General features: G+C 37.0%; 2 protein-coding genes across 3 annotated transcripts; one reads left to right on the plus strand and one right to left on the minus strand.

Moving 5' to 3' along the window:
• Nucleotides 1-3542: 3542 nt before the first annotated feature.
• Nucleotides 3543-15922, plus strand: LOC104593509 (myb family transcription factor PHL7-like). The gene is made up of 7 exons (XM_010253390.3): nucleotides 3543-4130; nucleotides 4888-5111; nucleotides 13991-14067; nucleotides 14174-14216; nucleotides 14335-14392; nucleotides 14528-14597; nucleotides 15277-15922. The coding sequence occupies exons 2-7, from the start codon at nucleotides 4898-4900 to the stop codon at nucleotides 15703-15705; spliced, it is 891 nt and encodes a 296-aa protein (XP_010251692.1). The 5' UTR covers nucleotides 3543-4130; nucleotides 4888-4897; the 3' UTR covers nucleotides 15706-15922.
• Nucleotides 15923-19214: 3292 nt separating this feature from the next.
• On the minus strand, nucleotides 19215-23231 carry LOC104593693 (UPF0481 protein At3g47200-like). 2 transcript variants are annotated; one of them, XM_088891513.1, is made up of 2 exons: nucleotides 23139-23231; nucleotides 19215-21173 (listed from the first exon to the last, which is right to left on the minus strand). In XM_088891513.1, exon 2 carries the CDS (start codon nucleotides 21064-21066, stop codon nucleotides 19462-19464), a length of 1605 nt encoding a protein of 534 aa, XP_088747639.1. In that variant the 5' UTR covers nucleotides 21067-21173; nucleotides 23139-23231; the 3' UTR covers nucleotides 19215-19461. The 2 variants fall into 2 exon arrangements, with proteins under 2 accessions (XP_088747639.1, XP_010251961.1); XM_010253659.3 differs by having other exon boundaries at nucleotides 19215-21169; nucleotides 23139-23230.
• Nucleotides 23232-25744: the final 2513 nt, after the last annotated feature.

Below are 25744 nucleotides of genomic sequence, written 5' to 3' on the forward strand. Positions count from 1 at the left end.
ATTAAATTGGACCAACCTAGAATTTATGATCCAAAATATTTATTGGATTGGATTGGACCTGGTCTATCCATAATAAATTTATATTGGATCAAGTTGGATTAAGCCAATATATGATTCACTGATAGAAGATAGGATTATAGGTGTCAATGGACAAGGTTTGGGACTTTGAGTTAGAATTAATCTAAATTCAAACAAATTCAAACAGATTAAATGGTCCAGATATTGAATAGGACCGGTCCAAAATATTCATTAGAATAAATTAGACCTGGTCCATTTGTAATAAACTCACATTAGACTGGATCGGCATCCAATCCAATTGATACCCCTAACAACCAAAGAATGCCAAAAGAAAGGACGATGCTTCATGCATTCTTCAGATATTCTAAGAGATTCCAAAGACAAAAGAAAAGTTTGTGTCTTCCTGACACTATTTATTTAGGCAAGGCCAAGGGCCCAAGGCCGATTAGTGGGCCCATGCTGTAGTCATGGACCCACGTAAACCATATCCACATATGCCAAACTATGCACACTCTTTTTTATTAACAATGCGGTCCTTCAATCTAAAAGTTTTCTGATTCAGGGTAAACACTTGGGAGGAGGGCTTTTAGGCAACAGCTTACATGAGCTGAGAATCTAGATGGCCATAAAGTGGTACTTATAAAAATCAAAAAATGCCAAAAATAGGCAATACAAAAGCTGTAAAATCAACTTTTAGTGAAGTTATCTCAGTAGCTTTTTGAAAGCAATTCAGTCAATAGAGTTCGATAAATGCAGAATCCCTCCCATATGGGCTATTAACTTCTTAATATGAAATGTTAAATTAATTTTGATAAGTTGTTAACAAATAAAGTTTCTCAAATCATCAACCATCGGAACTATACGTTTTTAGATGTGTAATAATGGATTAGAAATCTTAGGGTCCACAAGGAAATGGGTCCCAGTTAAGACATTGCAGCTGATTAATTTAGTATATGTTTGATATCGATTAATTTAGTATATGTTTGACATTGATGCTGATGTGTGGGTTGAAAGTATTATTTTCTGAGAATTATGTATTTTTTTGTTTGAAACATAGGACATTTTCTACAGCAACAGTGACGCTTTCTATTTGGTATCAGTGCTCCATGTCTATTTTCAGTACTGGTACCCATTATAGGAAGTTCGCATCACGTCCTCGTTGGCAGTAGCTTGGAGCACTGTTTTTTATGGAAAAACGATTCCAATTAAACAAGCGTTTCCTGGAACAACGGCATCAATGCCAAACAGACAATTAAGTGATGTTTTGCTACCGTGGCTGTTTCTAGTTGAAACGTTGCCATTGGTACCACTTGGACATTATGAATTTAAATGTAATGATGGCTATTTCATGCGATTTTTTTTTATCCAATCCAGTTTGATCTTAACAAAAGCTTTTTATTATTTAGTGTTTCGGTTTTGACATTAGGATAAAATTTTTGTGTAATACAAATGCTGTAGATTTTTTTGTTGTTGGTATTTTAATGCAAGTAGAGGGACTTGAATAACTAAGCCACCACTCAATTGGTTCAAATGTTATAGTTGCTTGATAAACATTGAACATGAAGTTTTTTATTTTAAATTCATCTATCCAATTAAATGATAATTAGGTGAAATGGGTTGTGGTGGGTTTAACTTGATTAAATGATAATCATGCAAGATGGGTCGTGACATGGTTAACAGATTGGGGATGGGATAAGTTTGAGAAATTAGGACAAAAAATTAAACAGGTTTGAGAATGAGAAGGGCAATTTTTCACCGGTAACCGATCCATTGCCATCCCTATTTATATGTTTGATTGGAATCATTTTGAGTTAAAAATAGTCATAAAGCATTTCTACAAGAAATATAAATCATGGGGTATTGGAGATTTCTCAACGAGATGCACATTTGAAGAAACAATCCAATGAATACACCACTATATATATACACATACACAGACACCATTGAGAGGGGGTTGCGTGTTTTTAGGACCATTAGAATCATTAAACTGCATCTAGATATTAATTTATGTGTAATAATGGACCAATCATCATTTACTTTTAAATTTGACTATTGGATGAGAGAATATTATAGTAGGCTAGTGTCACATTGAATATAAACATGCATTTCATTTTGTGGGTGTTTGGTATGGATACCTTGCATATCCATTGCGTTTTTACTTTGGAAATTGGGCAAAAAAATATTGTAGACATGAATTATAATACAACATTGTTTATTGTATTTTATTACACATCGGTGTCATTAAACGCCATTAGGCATGAGCCAAAGGAAATGGAAATACAATAATAGAAACACCGCTTTGATGTTTCCACAAAAATAAATTTCAAATAACCCAAAATAAATAAATAAAAAGAAGTATAAAACAATATAAAACATTTGTACTTTATAAACTTACCAAATAAGATGTAAGTATAATTAGTAATTCCAATTACCAAACATAATACTGCTCAAAACACTCTGTTCAACCTGGTCACCATAAATAACAGTTAACCAAACAAAACGCCAGTGTTGGCATTTTGACATGAAATACTACTGCTTTTCTTACCAGGTGTTTGGCTTCGATGTCGTTGCTTCATAGCTATTTTTTGAGAAAATGGTGCTGTATGGATGAGAGTCTATTGCACCATTTTCTTAGAAAATTGCTCTTTTTTTTCGTTTGGCCTTCGTGCTGAACTAGTTTTATTTGTTACTAATGTTGTATAACTAATTTCAGCATTGGTCTATTATTGTGTCATTGATAGCAACGGCATTAATGGCCAAACACTGCCTTAATACCAAGAGAGCCTGAAGTGACAATGACATCAAATACAGTTTAGCCTTATTTGACTGCCTAGCCAGCACGAGTACTAACCAAACAAGTTGTGGAATGGAACCCTCCACCGATTTCTCATTTCTTTCGACTTTGTAATGGTCAAAAGACTCGAAACCAATCAAAAATATTCAAACCCTCTGTTCTGCTGATTTCTCGTTGAAGTCACGAAGAGGGAAGCGAACAAACATCAGCGAGTCAGCGACTCGTTCTCGAGTGAGAGAGAATCCAGAGCGCATGTCGGATGTCGCCATGTGACACGTCCATGAGTCCATTATTTCACTCAAGTCCATTAATCAACTCGAAGCGGATGACCGGTGGGCCCCCATCATCTATTTGGGCTTCTATATTATTTTACCCAAGTCTTCATACTTTCCTTGCATACAACTCCATCTATCTAAAATCATCAGATTTCCAAATAGGCCTATAGATTCTAATCAGACGGTTTCCATCGAAAGCGATTAGGTGACGTCTCATGATATCACTCTCAACAGTTAAAACTAAACCACAAGGGCACCTAAGCTCCAGTTCCCTCAACCCTATCTACAAGCCATTTCTGAACCGTCAGATGAAAAAACTCCATCCAGTCCCACAAGCCAAGAGATTCCATTCCAATGGCTTACCTCAGCGCTCGCACGAAGGAATCTACTTCAGGCAGAAGCCTCCAAATCTAGTCCGAGATGTATTAAGCCCTAACCCACAATCAGAAAGCGTCACTATAAAGGCCGTCGTCCTTTGCACGCTATCTCGACGACTTAACTTTTTTTCCCCATCTCTCTCGCTTTTTATTTTTTCTTTCCGAAATCGGAGAGTCCTCTGGAGTTTGTACAGCCTGACCTCTCCAAAATTACTAAAAAAAGAAAAAAAAACCCTAAGTATTTCCCTCCATTTTTCTCTGATGAAACCCTAATTATTAAAATTTCAACCATCTACATCTCTCCTCGATCTCTCTTCGTTTTCGCTGCGAAGTGCAGTGATTCACCTGCTCTAGTGCTCTTTCTATTTCCGTGCAGATCGTTCAAAGTTTCAACGCTTCGGTTCCTAATTCGGGCGTGTCGTCTTTCTAGAAGTAGATTCGAGTGGTCAGAGACTTGGAATTCGAGCTTCGGATCTCCCGTTTATATTGTGGTGTTGCATTCAATGCACCCGCTAGGGTTTTGAATGCTTCTATCAGGAGGGCTCTGTTGAAAAAGATGAGCTTTTGTAGACATTCTCGTGAAGGGTAGCGGGTTTTGAAGTAGCTGATGGGGATTGGAAATTCTCGGGACTTGTAGGTGTTTGGTTTGCATTGAAGCTTCAGGAGGTAGGGTTGCTTTGGAGTTTGAATATACTCTTCTGATGTGAATTCCAACTTTCCAAGTTCTCTTTTGAAGCTGCTTGATGATTTAACATGGAATTTGAGCTGTGTTAGAAAATTTGGTGATTTGGATCTTCATCAGAGTTTTGTTTTTCCTTTTTAAGTAATTGCTTGTTTGTAGGTGTTTTGCATTGAAGTTTCAGGAGGTAGAGTTTCTTTGGAGTTTGAATATCCTCTTCTGATTTGAATTCCAACTTTTCAGCTTCTGTTTTGAAGCTTCTTAATGATTTTACACGGAATTTGAGCTGTGTTTGAAAATTTGGTGATTTGGATCTCCCATCACAATTTTCTTTTTCAAGTAATTGCTTGTTTGATGAATTCCTCGCAGAAATTTCCATCAGCTTACTGCATATGCTTGTTGGTTATGAAGAGTTTTGATTCAGGTGTTTTTTTTTTTTTGTTTCTCTCTGTCCTCCCTCCCCCCTTTGCTTCCTCCCATTGCTGTTTATTGTCGTATGCTTGAGCAGTTCATCGGGTACCTGATTTATTGGGCAGTTTTGTTTTGATATCAAGTGTGGCTTTATGAGGCTTAAGTCAACCTCAGCTTCATCCCGTGAAAATGGATTTTCAGTACTAGTGCGCTGCTATATTTGGCTTCTAGAAGATTGCTACGTTTCATATTTCATTAGCCTTTCTGTGGTGAAAATTTTATTAGGTTTCTTCCGAACTTTGAATCTCTGAGGATACTTCAAAATTCTTGCAGTCTGTTCAATATGTATCATGCGAAGAAATTTTCAACTATGACGTTAGTGCCTCATAAGCCCCAGCCCCAGGGTGCTGATCAATTGCCAAATGTTGGAGTGCTGGGGGGATCAACAATAAATAACTCAGCTACTTCTGGAGGAACTGGGAAGCAGCGGTTGCGGTGGACTTCAGATCTTCATGACCGCTTTGTAGACGCAATTACACAACTCGGTGGACCAGACAGTGGGTATTTTCTATTCAGTAATGGAAATATATTGTCCATCTTTTCTTTTCCTTCTTTCTTTATTTTTAGAATAAGAAATGTGCACTGGAATGCTATTTTTCATTGATTTATGGTCACAATCGTTGTCACCCAACTAGTTTTTTTGTTGGTACATTGTCCCAACTCCCAATCCATTTGGTATGGGCCACATGGGTCCTGTTCCATCATTTTTATCCATCTGCTCCCATCTTTTGTTGAAGCTTAGGTTTTCAAAGAATTTCTATAATTTTGGGCCCATTTGGGAGGGCTGGGCTGAAGATTCAGCCAAGCTGTTCAGCTGCTTTGAAGTGCTCCAGACAAGCTATTCAAAGAGGCTGAAGTGGACAGCCCTTCAAATGACTCACTAATGACCGATTGGGCTTTTTGGATTTTTCACCAAACATAGCTTATAGGCTGTCCATGTGGGGCCCACCTTGGAAATCCAGAGTCTGCAGTGCTTCAGCCTGCCCTCCCAAACAGGCACTTTATCACAAGTCACAACCAGAACTAATTGCTTTTTCACTTCCCATTTTTATGAGGTTTTACATTTTTACCAAATTAGCTGGAAAACTATAAGTTATTGAACTGCAAGATATGGATATGACTGCTAAGTTCCTGCTTAAGTTCATTGAGGTTGTGATGACTGTAGATGCATCTTTGTTGAGTTTTTACCTTTGTTCCAAGGCAAGGATATATTTCAAGATGGTCCAAGGTTTACTTTGCCATGCTAGTTCTTTTTTTTTTAATGAAGTTCACTTGTATAAGCCATGGTTTATGTTTTCACCTATCCCTTTTGGTAGGTCAGGTCAGGTAGCATAAAATCAACACAGATAATTTGATGATGTTTGAATGAATACAGCAGTTAATGCTGTTATAAGGAAATAAAATTAATTATTTTGTTCTTGCATTCCTAATTAAGGGATTGTTTATGTTTTAATGGGCCTTTGTACCTTCAATAACTTCTCAAGAACTTAATGTCGTTATACTTAAATGTATGTGATATTCTGAATTGCCTAGGTCGGAAGGTAACCAGTATAGTTGTTTCTTTCATGATGTTGAGAGCTTTAGACAGCACTAGTAAATAATGCTCATTTAAATGTGTGTAACCTTTTACTCATCATCATTATCATTGCCCTTGTCTCCATCTTCAACTGTAATTTTCTGCATATCTGAAAAGGTAACCAAATGTGAGAATAAGAGGATTAGGGTGCATGTTGGTGCAAAAGAGATATAATGTCAACCTTCAAGACTCCTCTACATTCAGTAATTATTTATTTATTTTGTTTCGTTCTTATTTATGTTTTTTTTCTTTCTTTTTGCCTTCAATTTTCATTGCTATTTCTTTTTTCTTCTTTTTCTTTTCTTTTTTTTTTGGGGGGGGGGAGAGGTGTTAATGTCTTCATAAAAGGCTAAACACTGCATCAGAACATAAGGTTGAGCAACCAGGTTGGTGTACATGTTCAAGTGTTTGATCAGCATATGATAACTTGCATGAAAAATAAGGAAATGGTCCAAAACTTGACATGTATGGCCCATACAAGTTGGGCCAGCCTTGAATAGATGTTGGTCATGCAGTTGTGCCCCATCAGTGTCCTCCTTTATCTACTTTCCTCTCCATGACTACTTGAATAAAGCTTTAACTCATGACATGCATTCTTTGATTCTTTCATTATAGCCTCATCCTATAAATATTAGGCTACCCTAATTTCCCTTTGTGATAAGGTATATATTTATTCTGCATAGAAAGATTTTTCAAGATGTTTATGGGAAGTAGGAAATGGAAGGACCATGCTTCATTGGTATTGTGTGCCTGACTCTTTCCCGTAGAGATTGAAACTTGAAAGTAGTTAATTCTTGTAGGTCTGCAACAACTTCGTAAGCTTAAAAACATAAGAAATGCCAATTAATAACTCCTACCTCGCTGATAAAAAAAACCATTCCTACCAAAGAAAGAAAGAAGGATGAGAACATCAAGTCCCTTGATGTGATTAAACTTCACTACCCAACAACACTTATGGGCTGAGTCAGTTTGGGATTGGGTTGGGGCCACCCAAATTGCACCCCTTAATAAGTCATTGTGGAGGATGTGAGCTCTTAAATGGTTGAAGCTGAAATTGGGTTGATTGCTATACACTTAAATAGTTTATCATTTATTTATTTTGTCCACTAAAAGACAAAACAATATTTCATTCAGTTCAGCCGCCTCAGGTGTTATCAAATGGCCCCTAAAACTTGAATTCTGGATCTGCTTCAGTTAACTCTTCTATTCCGAATCTTCCCCTTAGTTTTATGAATTTTCCCTATGTTATAAATTACGAAGTCCACAGCAATGATTAAAGGCGTGCCTTAGGTTCACCTAGGTGAACAGGCAAGGTGCATTTTAAAGTTTGCGCCTCACCTAGGCCCCAGGCACAGCACTTTCAAAAGGCATGCACCTGATGTGCCTTGCACATCAACCCAGACGTGTGCTTTTTCAAAATTTGTGCATTTTGCTCTTTTTTAAACCTAGCATCTAGGCCAGGGGATCCACCACCAGACCCCTGACCAAGGCCCTTGAAGCAAGCCCAAACAAGCTCATGTTAAGGACTTAAGGTCTTAAATTCTTATTTTGTACATAAAAGGTTAGTTTTGTAATTTTAATTATAGTTCATTGTCTTTTAAAAATGTCTTGTATTATTATAGTTGTCAAGGCGATGCCTAGGTGACAAGGCGCCGTTGGAGGTTCTCCTCGCCCAGTCACCTAGCAGTTTTGTATACTGTCTTATAAAATACTTTTATATTGTTACTTTTTTGAGATTATAATTATAAAATAGACATTATTAAACAAAAATATTCATTTTTTGTGTTTATAAACTATTTTCTTATTTGTTAGGGTTTAATCAACACAAACATTGCTAACTGCTGCATTGAACCCTCAAAGACTTCAGAATTTGAACCAATAAGGGAAAAACTTAAAGTTTTGTCTAATCTACACATTTCTTTCTCCACCTTTTCTTTTCTTTTCTTCTTTTCCTATAACAAAAATAGGGGTTCAGTCCCCCTTTTTTTTGAATTTTCTTTTCTTTCTTCTTTTTCTTCTCATAAATATGTTAATTTTCTAGACATAAACATGAAGTTTATAATTTTCTTATGAAAATTATGGATAGTTATTAAGGAAAGATGGTTATGGAACCAAGGGAACTACCTAGGATATGTATTTTTCACTTAAAAAAATCTATCGCCTAGGCACCCACCTAGGCAACTAGGTGACAAGGCGCCCCCCTGTCGCCTAGCCTCGCCTTGGTGCCTTGAAAACTGTGTATTAAGGATATGAATGAACACCATTAGAAAAAAAGGAGGTTCTCAGAGAGAGGCTTGGCACAAATGCAGCTCCTAGAATCAGGAAAGCAAGATGGTTAACATCACATTAACCATTGAAAGCAAAGGAGTTGGGATTGCACACCTGGACAACGTATAAGCAATGTTTGGTGAAAAAACCCTAAAGCCTAAATTTTCTGTCCTTCAGCTAAAAAACAGCTTTCTGTTGAAGCTTCATCTAGTGGCTTCTCCAAAGCAGCTGAACCAAAGCTTCAGCTCTTCCAAAATGAGCCTATAAATTTTTGGTGCAATTCCTCTCAATGGAAAAACAAAATTATTTTTATTATCATCTTTTTATTGTATCTTGATCATTGTGTGTCTCTGCTAAGGGTTTATCTTCTATGCCCCTTTCCCATGTATGCAGCAGTCTTTGGTTGTGCTTAACTTTATTTTTATGTTAGAAACATGGTGGTTGAGTTAGATGTTTGATGTTCCTTTACGAAGAAAAGGGCATGGACTATATTCTTTTAGTCCCAATTCTTCTTTTTAGTCTGAGAACAATAGTATTTGGAATGAGGCATTAAGAAGAAAGAACCCTATAGAAGATTGCTTTGTTCAAGACATTGGCCAACCTGGTGGCTGAACTCAGTACCAAGAACAAGATGTTCAGGATGGGCGCCAAGGGGTGGATTCTTTGGTGTCCTTTTTCCTGTTGTCACAACTGAGGCTATGACATCAAAAGTTTTTTAGGATAAATCCATATATAAATTTTTTACTAGTCATAAATGAATTGACCAAACATGTTCAAGAGGAGGTCCCATGGTGCCTGATGTTTCCTGATAAGACAGTATTAATTGATAAAACCATCCAAGGATTAAATGCAAAATCAGGTTTATGGAAAACTGTATTAGAACCAACAGGTTTTAAAATAACTAGGATCAAGACAGAATATGCAATGTAAATTTGATAATAATAGGAGTCCAAGCCATTTATCAAAAAAATAATAATAATAACAATAGGAGTGCAAGCCAGGGTATAGATTGGACGCCAAGAGATAACTTAGTGTTACCTCTTCTGCTACCCTAGTTCAATAATTCAGAACAAAAAAGAGATTGGGAAGGATGTCGTCCATAGAATTGGAGCAGAAGGGGCAAAACAGAGGGGTTCATCCAGAGTCTTATGTGATAGGCAAATACCACTTCGGGTAAAAGGAAAGTTCTATAAAACAGTTGTAAGGCCAACAATGCTGTATGGAGCAGAGTGTTGGGCAGTTAAAAAATAGTATGTCCAAAAAATGTGTGGCAGAAATGTTAATGCTTAGATGGATGAGTGGTAAAACTAGAAAGGGCAGGGTTAGAAATGAAGTCATATGAAGGAACCTAGGAGTAGCTCCAATTGGTGGTAAAATAAAATATAGACTGAGATGGTTTGGTCATGTGCATAGAAGACCATCTGCAACACCTATTAGAGAAAGAGTGTCTGTTACAAGTTGAAGGGGCTAGAAGAGATAGGGGCAGACCAAAAAGGACTTGGGTAGGAGTATTTAAGCGCCCATAATTTAACAATGGATATGGACACGGAACAGAATGGAATGGCAAAACAGGATTCATGTGGCTGACACCAAGGCTTAGTTGCTTAGATGCTGATGATGAGTGGTTCCAGGTTTTAGAGATGCATATGGTTGGAAGTTGCATACAGAGGTTTTTGTACTCTTCAACTGATTAGCAATCGATTGAGTGTGAATTGTGGTTATGAGGCCAATACATTACCAACATTCTCCTCTTTTGTCAACATGAAAACATAGGTGCATGTGATCACCATTCACCAAATTTGAAATTGAACTTTTCTCTGTTGGAACTTGAAAAAGAGGCATCTCAGTTAATGATATTTTTTAGAGGAATTTAACCAGATTTCATTGAAGGAATAAATGGTACATGAGAAGATGTACAAAACAGGGGAAGAACCCCAGAAGATTATAGAGGAGGAAGCTTGTCAGTATACAAATGATCCAAAAACACGCCACATTTTGCTAAGCCATCTGCTATATGATTTAGTTCCCTAGGAATCCAAATTAATTTTGCATTTAAACAGTCCAAGGAGTCCCAAGCCTCTGCCAAGTAGTGGTTCAGTCTCCCAGTATTTCCCAAAGCACTTCCATCAAAGTTTAGGGTCACCACTCCATCACTGAGAAAATCTGGTTGTCTCAAGGTTATTTGATGAGGGTGAGGGAGAAACAGAAAGGGGTGAGCATCTCTATTGAGGTCATTGACTGAGAGTCCTTTGAACAGATCTGAATTGACAGTCCAGATGTTGCAAAGGTAAGAAATGTCTGAAATTAACTCTTCAAGGGGCCTGAATTTATTGTCAAAGAGGCGTTTATTTCTTTCATCCCAAACTCCCCACATTACTGCATGTAGCACAGATTGCCAATAAACTCTACCCCTTTTACTTGAGGCTATGCCTTGCCACTGATGCAAGAAGTCCAGAATGTACTCTGATATAACCCAGCTGTATCCTGTCATTCTCAAAAAATGAAACCAAATGTTTTGGGTGAACTTACAGTGAAGGAGTGTGATCTGTTGATTCACCATCACTGAAACATAAAATGCAAACATGAGGAGATCACAAGTGTTTAGTCTCTGAAGACAAGCTTCCCATACAAAGAAGCAGATTCTTGAAGGGATATGGCTGCACCAGATCTTCTTGAAGGGGAAGGAGGAGTGTTGTTCACCAGCAATCAGAACCTTGAACATAGACTTACAAGAAAATTCACCAGTAGGATGGGGTGTCCAGATTCGGGTATTAGGGGAGGAGGGGGAGATGTAGGCTTCTTTCAGTGTCTGAAGTAAGGCAATTAGTTCAGAAATCTCCGGGTCCCTTGGAGGTCTTCTGAGGCAAATGTTTAGGGTGTTCTCAGCAGTTTGGTCTGGAAGGCAAGAAGAAATAGTGGCTTCTTGTTTCAGGGTGAGGTTAAAAAGTCTGGGGAATGAGGCTGCAAGGGTAGTTTCTCCTCGCCAGAGGTCTTTCCAGAATTTTATTTTAGATCCATTACCCACTTTATATCTTATAAAGGGAAAGAAAAAAGAGTGAGTGGAGATTATACCTTTCCAAGGATTTGTTGACTTATCCTATTCAAATGGAGATTTCTATCCCATCCATTTGTGTTTGACCCGTATTTGTTTGAAATGACAGCTGCCCAAAGAGCATTGGATTCTTTAGAGAACCTCCAAAGCCATTTTCTCAAGAGAGGAATTTTTTTCTTTTAAGTGCCCATTTCCCAAGCCTCCTTCCTCTTTAGGCTTGCAAACCTGTTCCCAACTGACTAAGTGGCTTCTTTTCTCGCCACCTCCTTCCCAAAGAAAGTTCCTTTGAAGCTTCTCAAACTGATTTTTTACTTTGGTTGGGATCTGGAAGACTGAAAAGAAGTAGACTAGCATGTTTGCTAATGAGGCCTTTAAAAGGGTAAGCCTACCCCCTTTTGAAAGATAACATTTCTTCCAAGATACTAATTTCTTCTCAATTTCTCCACCACCGGCTCCTAGAAGTTGACAGATTTTGGATTCCCTCCTAGAGGCATACCATACCTAAATAGGAAATAGAAAGATTCTCCACGTTGCAACCCAACAAGGATTTAAAGCTTTCTAGAAGCTTTTCTTCCACTGAGTTTAGAGCTACTATACTACTTTTGCAGAAGTTAACCCTTAAGCCAGTAATGAGCTCGAAGCATTCAATTATCCTTTTCGTGTTTGTGATGTTAACTAGGGAGGCATCCAGGAACAAGATTATGTCATCAGCAAACTGTAAATGCAAAACGTGAATCCTGTCCCTTCCCACTTCAAAACCTTTCACCAAATTAAGAAGAGTAGCCTTATTAAACAGATGATTGAATATGTCCATCACCAGAGTGAATAGAAAAGGGGAGAGTGGGCAACCTAGTCTGAGACCCTTGCTGGCCTTGAAGTAGCCCCTCGGTTCACCGTTTATCAATATTGAAAACCATGAAGAACCAATACATCCTTTGATCCACCTGATCCATTTTCTGCCAAAGCCTCTCATCTTCAGGCAATCTAAAATACACTCCCAATCCGCTTTATCATAAGCCTTTCCCAGATCTAGTTTGACAAGGACTTCTGGATTCCCAGAATTTTTCCTGTCTTCCACACACTCATTTGCGATTAGAATGCTGTCCACAATTTGTCTCCCTTTTACCAAAGCAAATTGATTTGGGGAGATTAGGTCTTCTAGGACTTCTTTTAGTCTTCTTGCCAAAACCTTAGCCAAAATTTTATAAGTGCTCCTTATCAGACTTATTGGTCTGAAGTCTTTAACTTCCAAGACTCCCGCTTTCTTTGGGATGAGACAAAGAAAGGTTGAGTTTAGGCCTTTATGGACAATGATGGAAGAGTGGAAGTCCCTGAAAAAAACCATCAGATCTGACTTTACTATTTCCCAACACTTGTGGAAGAAAAAATGGGGAAGCCATCTGGCCCAGGAGCCCTATCTCAGTGGAGGTGTGTACAACTTCCTGTTCTCTTCCCCTTGTTCCCTGCCTATTTCCCAAGGCCCTTTTGATGGGAAGGAGATTTGACTTTAAACTTTGGCGGCGCTTCAGGCAGTCCCAGTGGCTGGTATTAGAGGAGTTTTAAGAGATGGCAGGGGAAGTATTTGTTGGGCCTATAGTGGGCCAATTGGAATTGTTGACTCTACCAAGGCTGAAGTGTTGGCTACTCTTACAGGTATTCTAATAGTTAGAAATTTGGAATTTAGAACCTAACCATTGAAGGCAACTCTGCAAATACTATAAAGTGGTTAACAGATAAAGAAGGTGGTCTGTGGGGACTAAGTCATTTTCTTGTGGAGGTGGGAGATATCTTGGAGCTCTTAAATGCTAACTTGCTCTGGATTTCAAGGGATCTCAACTCAGTTGCAGATGGATTAGCAAAGTTTGGTGCTCCTTTAGATGTTTTGTATGGTGATAGGTAACATCTTCATATGTGCCTCTTTTTTTTTCTAATAAATTTCAGTTACTTCCTCTAAAAAACTTGGAAAAGAGGTGAAGTTTCCATGGTATGACACTGATTTAATATTGACTCTTTGTCTTATAGCATCATCTGATATGGGTACCATTTAGCAAAATGAGGGTTTGGGTGGTGTTAGTTTCTCCTGGGGTTGTGGATCCATAACGAAATACTTGCTGCAGATGAATAGTTGGAAATTTAGGTCAAATCCTAGAACTGCTTGATTCGCCCATCACTTAATTATCCTGAAAGGTGAAACATTTGATTGAAGAATGTTAATTTCCCTTTTGATCTTTTTTTATTAGCAAAATAGAAATTTATTTATTCATTGATAAAATTTCCCTTGACTTTCACTTTTGCATATTCATATTACAATTGTGCCACCCAACTTTTGCATTGGATGGAACAATGATACAAGTTTTCTATTGATGCTTATATTTTAACTTATCCTTTGTAAATCACATGTACCTCCATCTGGTTATTTTTCATCATGAGTTTAAGGATACACTTTTGCTTACTTTTTTTTATTTTTCTTTTGTTCTCAGGGGCAACACCGAAAGGTGTTCTAAGGGTGATGGGTGTACCTGGACTTACTATTTATCATGTGAAAAGTCATTTACAGGTTACATTATCCTTGCAGCAATTTGTTTTAGGTTGATATCGAATGGAATATTATATTTGCTTTTCTGAAAACTTACCACCTTTATTATCCTTATTGCTTCATGTAGAAATATCGTCTTGCTAAGTACCTTCCAGAGTCACCAGCTGATGGTAAAGACCTAATCCATCTACTCCCTTGCTAGAATTACTGAATTTGAAGAAGCCACTTTTGACTGTACTTTCTGAAGATATCAAACTTATTGTTTGATGAAACACATTTTGCCTTCAGGTTCCAAAGATGAGAAGAAAGATTCTGGTGATAGCCTATCCAGCATGGATTCTGCCCCGTGAGTATCTTTGTTCTCTCACATGATCCCATTTGAATTAATGTAGAAAAGTAAAATCAACATTTATAACCTGATAGTGCTTGTAAAAAAAATTTATAGCTCATTTAATGTTCATCACATAATTCCATTCTTCAGGGGGGTGCAAATCAATGAAGCATTGAGGATGCAGATGGAAGTGCAGAAACGTCTCCATGAACAGCTTGAGGTTTGACTCAGGTTCCATTGCTTGTGGTTATGTTTTGTAGTCCCGAGTATTTTATGGCGTGTCAAAGTTTTACTTTTACCTTTTCAAAAAACAATTCTCTGGATCATAGTCAGCAAATTTGCTGTTTAAAACTCAAAATATTTTGCATATTTATGTATTAAAAAAAATCCCAAATTACGATTTTTCAAAGACATGGAAAAACATGTAAATAGTTCAGAAAAAAATGTATGATAGATGAATGATACAGATTTTGAAGAATATGGGTCCAAAAATCTGGGATTTGTTAATTTTATATAAAAAATAAAAAATCTATTTATATATTTGCATATTCTTAAATTTAATATATTAAATACACAAATATTTACATAATTTTACTCAAAAAATTTAAATAAAATATATTATATATGAATACACATTTTACCTATCTTTTGACTTATTTGACTGATTTTTCCACCATACTTATTCTTAAATTTTGAATTGGTACGAACATTTCCCGTATTGTATTATGTTATGCCCTAGTTCCTACATATATTTACTATATGGATATGCCTTTACATGAAATACAACTGAAATTAATCGAATCTTTACCTTGTTGAAAAACCATGGAACTCCTTCCCAGTGGGCATTATAAGTCAGTTTCCTTGATGTAGCCCCTTGATTTCATGTCTCCCAATCGTAGGTGCAAAGGCAGTTACAACTGAGAATTGAAGCTCAGGGGAGGTACTTGCAGAAGATAATCGAAGAACAGCAAAAGCTAGGTGGAGCACTCAAAGCCTCAGAGCCACTGCCATTGGCTGACGAAAAGCAAAAGCAGTCTACTTCCGTAACTGCTGCTGCAGTGGAGGGACCCATGTCCCCACTGAAGAAGCAGAGGGTGGACGATGGGTCATCAGATCCTGCCTCTTCTGTATTGGTTCCACCTCCACCCAGTACGGAGAAGAAATCTGACTTCATTGGTCAATGGGATGGAGACTTGTACGGGGGGAATGGTGTTGGCTTTGAATTTGACGTGGTGAACGAGTTCAAAGAGAAGGAAGACGGTGGGGCTGAGCAGAGAGCAACATCGAAGGTGGGAACCGGGTATGGTACAGGAGGCAGCATATCTTAGAGCTAGAGGGCTGGGGGGAGGGGAGGGTGGCCGAGCCTGAGAATATTAAGGCTCATGCTGACCTTCCACCGGCTATGCTATTAACAACCATGCTTGTGTAATTTATATTGTAATCTATTTGTAAGTATATTTGAGGGAATACAAAATACCCAGGCCAGATAGAGATGGGCATTTCTCTTTATATGATAGATTCCTGTTTCCTTGGTATAGCGTAGAATCTTTTGGTGGAGCCGCTGTGTTTTTGTGTGGCATGATTATACTCTTCCATCATCGTGCTTAGATCTAAAATTTTCTTAACTCACTTTCCCATGAGCATTTATTTGGGAAGGAGCTTCATTTCCACTTCTAATGTAGGCATCAGGCATGGAGCTCTACTCATTCCAATTGAGATGGGGAAGTATTGAAGGGCTCAGTTTGTTTGCAATGTGAATTTTATTTGCACAGGTGTAAATGCATGGGTTGTTTGGGCATGAGGTAAGAAGTAAATGATGTCTCCATTTTATACCAGAGAATTGATGAAGTATAAATTTTGCATCTTTAAGGAGAAAGGCAACGAAGTAAAAGAAATAAGGCTGGAATGAGCACAGTTAGCAAGTCAATGAGCAACCTGATTTCCTTCCCGATAGGTGTAATTGTACTCAACACGATCGTCCATCCTCTCGACCAAAGACCTGCAACCTTCAATGTGGGGCCACTTAGTTCTTTAAACTGTCAATAATTAACTTTAAATCGCCTTCAATGATGATGGATTTTCTGTTGAAATTGAGTGGGATTGTGAGCTTCTCAAGCAGCCCATGCTTCAACAAGATTAATAGTCGTAATTCCTATTCTAAAGGCTTTGAAGTCCAAAATCTGGCCAAGGTGGTTTCTGGCTACACAAGCAATGGAGCATTGGTCGTTAATGCAAGAAGCATCAAAGTTTATTTTGATTTTGTCCACTTCTGGATTTGTCCACTTGACAGGGATGAGCTATCTAATAGGTTCAATCATTGAATTCCTGTCATAACTTGAAGTAGATTCCATAAATGAGTTTTTAGCTCTATCAATGATTATGGGAGGAAGAATTGCCTTGTTATTGAAAATCTTGTTATTTCGATTCTTCTAAATATGTCACAATAAAACAACAATTTTTTCTTTTACAAATGGAACCTTAGGATAATAAGTATTACCATCCAAAGAAGTCCACCACTCAAGCACCGAATTGTTGTTCTCCGGAGGAGCCGGAATAGTGTTTCTCATGATAAGCCATATTTGTCTAGTAAAATGGCACTTTTAAAGAATATGAACAGAATCCTCATCACCACAAAAATCGCAGCAGCCGTCAATATCAAAACCTCTTTTTCTAAGGGCTACCTTGGAAGTTTGTTGTTGAGCAAGAGATATAAAAAGACTTTAATCTTGGGAATAGTTTTCAGACTCCATACCTTATTTTCCTTTGTCACCCTAGTAGGATTACCATGCATCCAATAGGCCTCATTATAGGCCAATTTGATTGAGAAGTTTCCATTTGGGTTAGGCCTCCATAAGAGACTATCCTCATGATCATTAGGTGGAATGAAAATAGTTTTAATTTTTTCCACGCACTTAAAGGCACTAAGTTCTTAATCAAGTCCTCCTTCCAAGTTATGGTCTCCTTATTGATGACATCACTAACATGGAGGTCTAAATTATTAATTTATGCTTTATTAACCAAGTTGATAAGGGAAACCTCATTTGACCACTTATCAAACCAAAATTTTGTGTCATTACCTTTGCCAATAATCATTCCTATACCTCTCAATCAAATCACGGGAATCAAGGGTGCATTTCCAAGCCCATGAATGATTCTTTTTTGGCTTAGTCTCCCAAAAGTTTTCTCTCTATAGATATTTGTTATTTACAACTTGAACCTATAAGTTATTTTTTTCATTTAGCACTTTCCATCCTAATTTTGCAAGGCAGGCTTCATTCATCCAACCTAGATTCTTTAGGCCCAGCCCACCCCAAAGCTTAAAAGTGCAGACCCGGCCCCAATTGATGAGGTGGAGGGGTTTCTTCTCTTTACTATTAGTACATAAGAAATCCCTTTGCTTTTTCGAGACTTTAAATGATCTCATAATATATTGAGGAATCATGTTATTAGAAGCCTTTATGAGAGTAATTTTACTAGCAAGGGAGAGACAGTTTCTTTTTCAACCTGCCAGCTTACTCTCCATCTTCTCACCAAAAATTTGAAGGTTTCCTTGTTATATTTGTTGCTAAATACAGGAGCACCCAAGTAGTTCTCCTTTTTGCCTGTAAGGGGATCCTAAGGATTTTAGCCATGATTTTCTTATGTTTTGGGTGAATATTTTTTGAGAAGAGTAAAGTTGGCTTGTCAAAGTTAGGGGCCTGGCCCGAGGCTTTGGCAAATTTGGACAAAATGTTTTTAATTGTACAACAAGCTTGGATGTCAGCTTGTTGTACCCCTGCTGTGTCTAGCTCTTTTTATTGATTTCTTGTTTTTATTAAAAAGGATAAATTTTGCATAAGGTTTTAGGATGTAAAATTTGTACTGCCAATGAGTGCAAATAAGATAAAAAGTATTAATTTTGTATCAAGCAAGAAAGTAAATCATGGTTATAAATAATTGGATGCAAAATTAAATCAGGTGCAAAAGCATTGCAAACAAACACAACCAAGGAGTTTAATTCAAGGGTCAAAATACTTAAAAGAACCATAAGATATTTTATAAATATTTGAAGTATGTACCTCTTCCGTTTATAAATGGCTTAAAGTACCTTTGTGGTTTTTGACAATAGGACATGGTTTTAAAAACGACCTGGACGGAATCATTCAGGCCATAGATTTTTGGGTTGACAGTTCGACCGTCCAGTTCGAACGGATGGCTCATTCTAACAACAAAAAAATTAAAAATAAAAAATAAAAAACAGCCAAAAACCATTGAACAAACAGGTCGTTGACTGATTCAATAGTATTTGGCCAAGGACCGGGTTTGGGGTAAAACGGAACTGATTGCCTAGATGATTCCCAAGCTGAATGGGTATGAGGGTTTGATTCCACGCATCCTATTTCAGAGGGACTATTGGGTCATCCTATGTACATAAAATTTCTTCACTTTCCGTATGATCTCTTTTAACAACTAACAATTAGGTTGTGTTTGGTTTGAAGAAAAAAAGTAGGGTTACAAACATAACCTTAATTCCTTCCTTTGTATAGGGTTTCCTGCCTTTCCCTTCCTTTCCCTATCATTTCCTTCAAAGCAAACATAACCTTAGTTCACCTTAGCAATTCTCACATACTATTAATCCTCTTAAATCCTACACTTGTATAAATTCTTTTACCGCGAACTTACTAAAATCTTTATTTCTCTTTTTATTTACAAACTACTCCTTGCTAAAATGTTTTGGGCTTTGTTTCCCTCTTAAAAGAACTCCCTAGCTTGTATGCCTAGTGCAGGATTTCTCTTTTGCACACAGCTATAGCTTGTTCCTACATAAACATACAACAACCAAAAGAAATGCTTTAACTTTCAGATAAACCTTTTTTTTTATTATTATTAATCAAGAAGATGGGGCGGAGAACATCCCGAATTATTAGAACAACAAATAACTCTTTTAAACAACTGGGAGGAGAGGAAAAAGATACAGCGTTGGAATGAGCAAAAAGATACATGCATGATTACCAACAGCCTCGCCATCAATCCTCTCGATCAAATCAAAGACCTGCAACCTTCAATTGTCATTCTTAATCTCCATAGTGGGTCCATCTTAAGTGTTAACTGCGAGGATAAACGGTGAAGTATGCCTGAACGGCAGAGAAGAAGAGTGCCATAGATGCAGCAATGAGAGCAATAATGGTCCAAGGGCTACTGCAATGTTTGAACTGCATTTCAGCAAACCATGTCCTCCGCTTTTTTCTGCAGAACTTCTGAATGTTTTCCTTGTCCTCATCATATACGTCGGGATCCATCAAATCCCTTCCCAGTCGATTGATGAGATGGGCCGCTTCTTCGTCGCTACCAAGATTGTTGATGAGTACGTGATCTGACCTCAGTTCTTTAACGTCGTTGGCATGATCAATCAACCAATCCAAGAAACAGATGTAGGATGCTATCATGAAATCATCAAGATCAAAACAGCTTCTTTCATAGGCTATCAAGTTCAGAAACCTGACCTCAGCTGTGTGATCAATGAGTATTCGAGGAAGTTTAAGAACTCCGAAGATGATGCCAGGTTTGAATTTAACGCTCCTGAAGCTTAATGAATTACTAATCTTGAATGAAATTCCCACTGCTTTAAGCTCCCTGGCAGTACGAAACTGGTGTGAGTGAGACAAGAACAGCCTTTTTTCCCTCATATCGTAGAAATAATATATTAAGAGTGGGACAATGCATATCAACAAAATGCAACAACATATACAGTCCTCGAATCTAAAGCCCTTTCCATCATCATAACTATTGTTTTCCTCACTTCCCACTTGAGACACGTCTGGTTCATCGCTTCTTTGTTGAGAGCTCTCCGTCATCGGATGATCGATTTCCTGCGGCTGACGGTTAGCTTCTATTGATTGAGGTCCGCGTATGATTTGATTTTCTCTTTCGACGACGAGTTTGGTTCGAAGGAGGTCGAGGAGGTGATGAGGTTCGTCGCTTTCATTGTGAGAAGTATGTGGTTCAAAGTATCCAGACTTTCCAAAAAATCGATTAAGATAAGCTGCACCTTTTCCCTGAGGTGTATCTAAAAAGTTTACGCCAATGACTTGCATGACAACAAACTTGTCAATCATTTCCCTCCATTTCTTCTCTGGTGGTGGGAAAACGGATTCCATCAACACCTTGAGGACTGGATATGGGAGTTGGTTCTCCAACAAGAACAAATCTCTTGCCACAGAAATTATAGTCTTATTTTCCATGTTCAAATTCTTGGATTTTCCTTTGGTCATGCAGTAAATGAAATATGCAACAAAGCAACCATCCAGGAACATCATTCGTCTGAAGACTTGGTCGTCAATGTTGTTTATTGAATCCATATTGTAGTAGTTCCTTGCGTTAGGTGATATCTCTCCAACCTTACTGAGCAAGTCTTCTATCTTTACATTTTTACCACCTTCAGAAACAAACATGGGAACTATCTTTTTCTTGTGTTCCTGCATTGGATTATAGGCTTCCTTCTTCCCATGGTGATAAGGACCGATGGTAACCACCTCGGGATCATAAGCACTGGTTTTGTTGTCAGCTACTACTGGTTCCTTTCTCATGTTTTCAGGAACAAGTGGTATCCAGGGCTTGACTGTACGAGCGGCTTCTTGCTCCTCTTTTATTGTTATTATCCAATCTTCATCAGCAAGGTTGCTTGAAAGAGAGCTCCAGATTTCTGCCATCTCCGACTCCAATATTGATTATTATAGCATTAGACAGAGAAGCCTTCTACTTCAGGACCTAGGCTCACCACTACCTTCAAACTTGGATAGATTGATTCTCTGCCTACCTTTTACATAAAATCAAAGTTAGTAAACATATATTAATTATAATTTCTTATAAGGCAATATACTTACTTTTCAGAAAAGGAAAATCAAAGTTACTGATGTATAAATTAGTTTTTAGGTTGCGTTTACACTGAAGCAGAAATTGACAGTTGCTGATGGGTGTCAAGTTTTACGTCTATAAAATAATCTATGTAATTTTTAAGTGGATTATCATCCATGTAAAACTTTAGAGTTGATAAATTATACTCCCTTCAAATGCATGCAAAACTGAATCCAAATATAGTTTTACATGGATGATAATTACACCCTCTTTCCAAATGCATACAAAACTGGTTATTGATCATTTACATCACATATAAATGCAACCTTAATAATGATTTGCTCCCTTAATATCTATATGGAATGTCATATTAGCTTTTATTTTCTTGAAATTTGATATAATAAAACAATACAATAAGTTTTTATTTATGTTAAAATAAAAATAAAAATAAAAATTTATTAGAAAAGGAAAGAAGAAAGGAATACAATGGGGCCCCGACCCACAAAAATTGGCAAGCAGCCCGAGCCCGAGAACAACACCAAAACATCTGTACAAGATGTACAACCGCCAGCCAACTAAAAAATGGCGCAATACCACTGACATTAAGGGCTCATTTGCTTCACGGGATAAGTTGGCCAATCGGGTAATTGAAAGTTTAGGTGGCACGATTTGAAGTTGGGATATTAACTTGACACTACAGATTATTAATCTGAAATTTTCCTTAAAAAATAATTATTTTTATTAATTATTAATAAAACCAAAATATCCGGGCTCTTTCAATTTAAGTAATTCTAAAAAAAAATTAATAGATGAATGTCACTTAAAAATCTCACCTCTTTCTCTGATCACTTCTCTTTCAAAAGAGAATCAGGGAGATATCCAACATTGCTCCTTTCTCTCTCATCCCCTCTTCCCCTTTTATTTCTCTTCTCCTCCCCTCCCTACCTTCTTCTCCTTTGCAACCGCTCATCTCTTACGGTCTTACCATACATACCAACAGATAAAGAGGGGATGAATATTTGATATTTCCACCAACATGTCAAGCCCGATCCAACGCTTCTGAGCACATTTTCCTTCCGCCTTCCTGTCCCATCTCATCTGTTTCCTTCATATTAATAACCATAAGCTTGGGGATTGATAAAGTAGTTTAAATCTGCGCCACACAACATCCCATGGCACATTCTCGCCGTGTGTTGAAGACATTTTCCATTGATAGTATCAGAATGGATGATATCATTATCGAAAGATGTCTTCAATACATAGTGGGAATGTGCTGTGCGAACTCGGACTTGACCTGCCGTTGGGCCAGACCTAAGCCCGAGGTTTGGAGCTTTGAGGTTAGGCCTGGGTCGAATTTCAACTGACCCAACCCACCCGACCCGTGTGTCACACGGATCACAACAAGACTGAATCATCATAACCTTGGACTATAATAGTTGACTTTTCCTTTCTCATTTTTTCTCGCAGTCCTTGTGCTCCGTATAAAACCAAAGGGATAAGATGAGAGAGGGTAGCTTCTGCTTCTACGACTCTGACCTCCAGCTCTCCAACCTAAAGGCCTCAGCTTACGCCCTAATACTATGCATCTCATACTTTCCCCTCTCTTTCTCCTTCCTTACTGGGACGAAGTCATCTCCACCATCAGACCTAGAGCTTTCTCCTTCTTCTTCTTCTACTGCATTTTCTCTATCTTCTCCCCCACGTAAACGATATTCTCAGACGCCTATCCCGGAAAATCATCTCACGAAAAAAGAAAAAGTAAAAACAAAAACGAATAAAAAACATTTCACACCAAACGGTTCGAGTATAAATAGTATTTGAACCCAAAACACCAAAAACAAAATGACAAGATCAACAGTACAACAACAACTATGCATAAGCAAACAACTGAGTAGGTTTTAATTAGGAAGGGAAGTGAGAGACTTACTTGAACAGCCCTGACTGATTAGGAGTTGCCTCGGACTCGGATTATCCTCTATGGTAGAAAAATGAATCCCACAGGACTCGATCTCGTTGGGGGGCAGTGCGAACTTGTCTGCTACGCGCTACTACTTTTATAATGCCAAAACAGGCAAGTGGCCTCGCGTCAATGCCATGGTTAATGTTTTTTGTTTTTTTCTTTTTGGGTCATTCACTAGACTACCCCCATGGTTGTTTATTTAATCGACCTTTAATTAATAACTATTTATTTAATATGATCATTTAAATTAAGTGAAAAATGTTGATCCATGGTTTTTTTTCCAAAAATACCCCTAATCTGAGTGGAAAATGTTCAAGTGTATGAGTCCATAGTAGTTTATTCCAAAAGTATCCCTAACCCATTTTTTGTATAGAAAACAAAATTGACCAAACAAAGAAAAATAGAGTGATTGTTCATGTTTAAAAGGGAAAAATTGGCTTTTTGTTTTCAGTTTCCTATGATTAAATTTATCTGAATGGACAATGTTAAGGTTAAAACTATCATTTTTCACTTTCATCTAATGGAATGTTGATTAAGTAAAATTAATTGCAAACTATAGTGAATGTTTTACTTAAACACAAACTATATGGTAGGTTTTAATAAATTCATGAAACTATAGGGGTGTTTTGGTAAATGACCCTTTATTTTTTGTGCTTTAAATTACTTATACTAGACATTTTGGTTAGGTTTTTTATTTGATTTAAGAGACTTACCATGTTTTTACTTTTATGTAGAGAATGACCCCATACTAAGTACAGGGCAACTACTGTATCATTTAGTTTGAAATTTACTATTTCACTATAAAAACTTAAGGGGGTGTTCAGGAAATCTGAAGTTTGAAGTATGAAAAGCAAGCGTACCTCCAAAAAAGCTATGAAAGTATTTAGTAAAAAATTTGCTTTTCCACTTTTGCAAACATCTGAATGTAGTGAACTTATTCCGTAATTTGGATGTTGTAATGTCTGAAAACTATGTATTTTACAAATTTACCGGTAAAAGTTGTTATTTAAATAAAAATAAATGAAAATGATTAAAATACACATTAAAAGAGTAATAAAAACAAATTAATATTATAAAAATTTTAAAAATAAAATTAATTTAATGTTATGAAAAATAATATGAAATAAGTATAAAATATAATAATATTATTAAAAATAATGTAAGATATAAAATTTTCCTTTATTATTTAAAAAGCATAAAATATAAAAAATTTCATAACCAATAAATAAAAAATATCAAATAAACTATTAAGGATAATTAAAATAATATAACTATTTTAATAAAATAATTAAACACCATAAAATAAATACAAAAACATTAGTAAATGGTTAACCAATAAACGAAAAATGATGAAAAAATTAAAAACAGTAAATTAATAATAAAAAGATCATCTTAGTTTCTTTATAGAAAATATTAGAATTATAAAGAAAGAGAAAAGCAAAAAATATATATAATAATAAATTAAAATGAAGTTTAACAATGTGAAGAAGGAAAAGAGGGCTGGGGATTATCAATTTTTATTAATATTTGATAGAGGCACACGTAGATTAAGAGAGATGTTTTTCTCTCAAAAATTCTATTGCTTTCGTTTTCGAAGGGGTACATCTACTTTGTTGAGGAGTGCTAGATCTCCGACACATGCAGCACATCATTCAACATTAGAAATTTAAAATTTTTTTCCTAAAGTCAGTTTCATGAGCACCTCTCCTTCATCGGTGACTTTCGAAGTTTGTGAGTTTCCCATGAAGAATTGCTCTCCTTCAGTCTGAGTTGTATACTCATAGAAGGAACTACAATCCCCACAGATGTGCTTGGTAGCACTAATATCCAATATCCATTCATTTGGCTTATCAGCTAAGTTTACCTCAGTTACCATGGCTGCGATAACATCCTCAGTCAAATTGACTTTCGATTTCCCAGAGTCCTTCTTCTTTCGGTACCGGTAGTTCTTCTTGCAATGTCTGGATTTGCCACATACATAGCAGTTTTCTTTCTTTTGTTGTTTCTTGAATTTTTTATCATTTTTCACATTCAAGTTCTTTTTGAATTTTGTAGTATTTTCCTCCACCAAATTGATTTTGGAAAATTGGTCATCATCTTTCTTTCTGTTCTTTTCTTCAATCTTAATTCTGACCTCTACTTGGTCCAAAGTAGTGTCATTCTTCTTGTGCTTCATACTGGTCTTGAAATCATTCCATGTATGTGGCAGTTTCTCTTTTAGAGAATCGACAACGAATTCATCTGGCAGTACCATGCCTTCATTTGCTAGTTCCCCCACAAAAACCTAGAACTCATCTATTTGAGCAAACACGTCCATGTCTTGTTTCATGGTGAAGTGCAGGAAGTTGACAATTACACATTTCTTATTTCCAGCATTTTCTAGAACATACTTAGTGTCCAATGCATTCCAGATTTCATAGGCATAATTGTAGGAAGAATAAACATTATACAGTTCATTGGACAAGCAATTTAGGAAATGGTTGGTGCAGAGGTGGTCAGCTGTAGTCCAATGTTCTACAACAACAAAATGGGTTGGTTCCTCCATGTTTAATGGATTCGGTTCAGTCAAAGCG

Source organism: Nelumbo nucifera, chromosome 7 (genome assembly GCF_055504915.1).
Source record: "Nelumbo nucifera cultivar China Antique chromosome 7, China Antique-T2T, whole genome shotgun sequence".
Taxonomy (NCBI): domain Eukaryota; kingdom Viridiplantae; phylum Streptophyta; class Magnoliopsida; order Proteales; family Nelumbonaceae; genus Nelumbo; species Nelumbo nucifera.

Bases quoted from the DNA above. Each gene is read 5' to 3' on its own strand.
- LOC104593509 (XM_010253390.3), top strand. From the start codon at position 4,898: ATGTATCATGCGAAGAAATTTTCAACTATGACGTTAGTGCCTCATAAG. The intron at 14,217-14,334 runs GTAAAGACCTAA...TTTTGCCTTCAG, and splicing joins TCCAGAGTCACCAGCTGATG to GTTCCAAAGATGAGAAGAAA. The intron at 14,393-14,527 runs GTGAGTATCTTT...TCCATTCTTCAG, and splicing joins TCCAGCATGGATTCTGCCCC to GGGGGTGCAAATCAATGAAG.
- LOC104593693 (XM_088891513.1), bottom strand. From the start codon at position 21,066: ATGGCAGAAATCTGGAGCTCTCTTTCAAGCAACCTTGCTGATGAAGAT.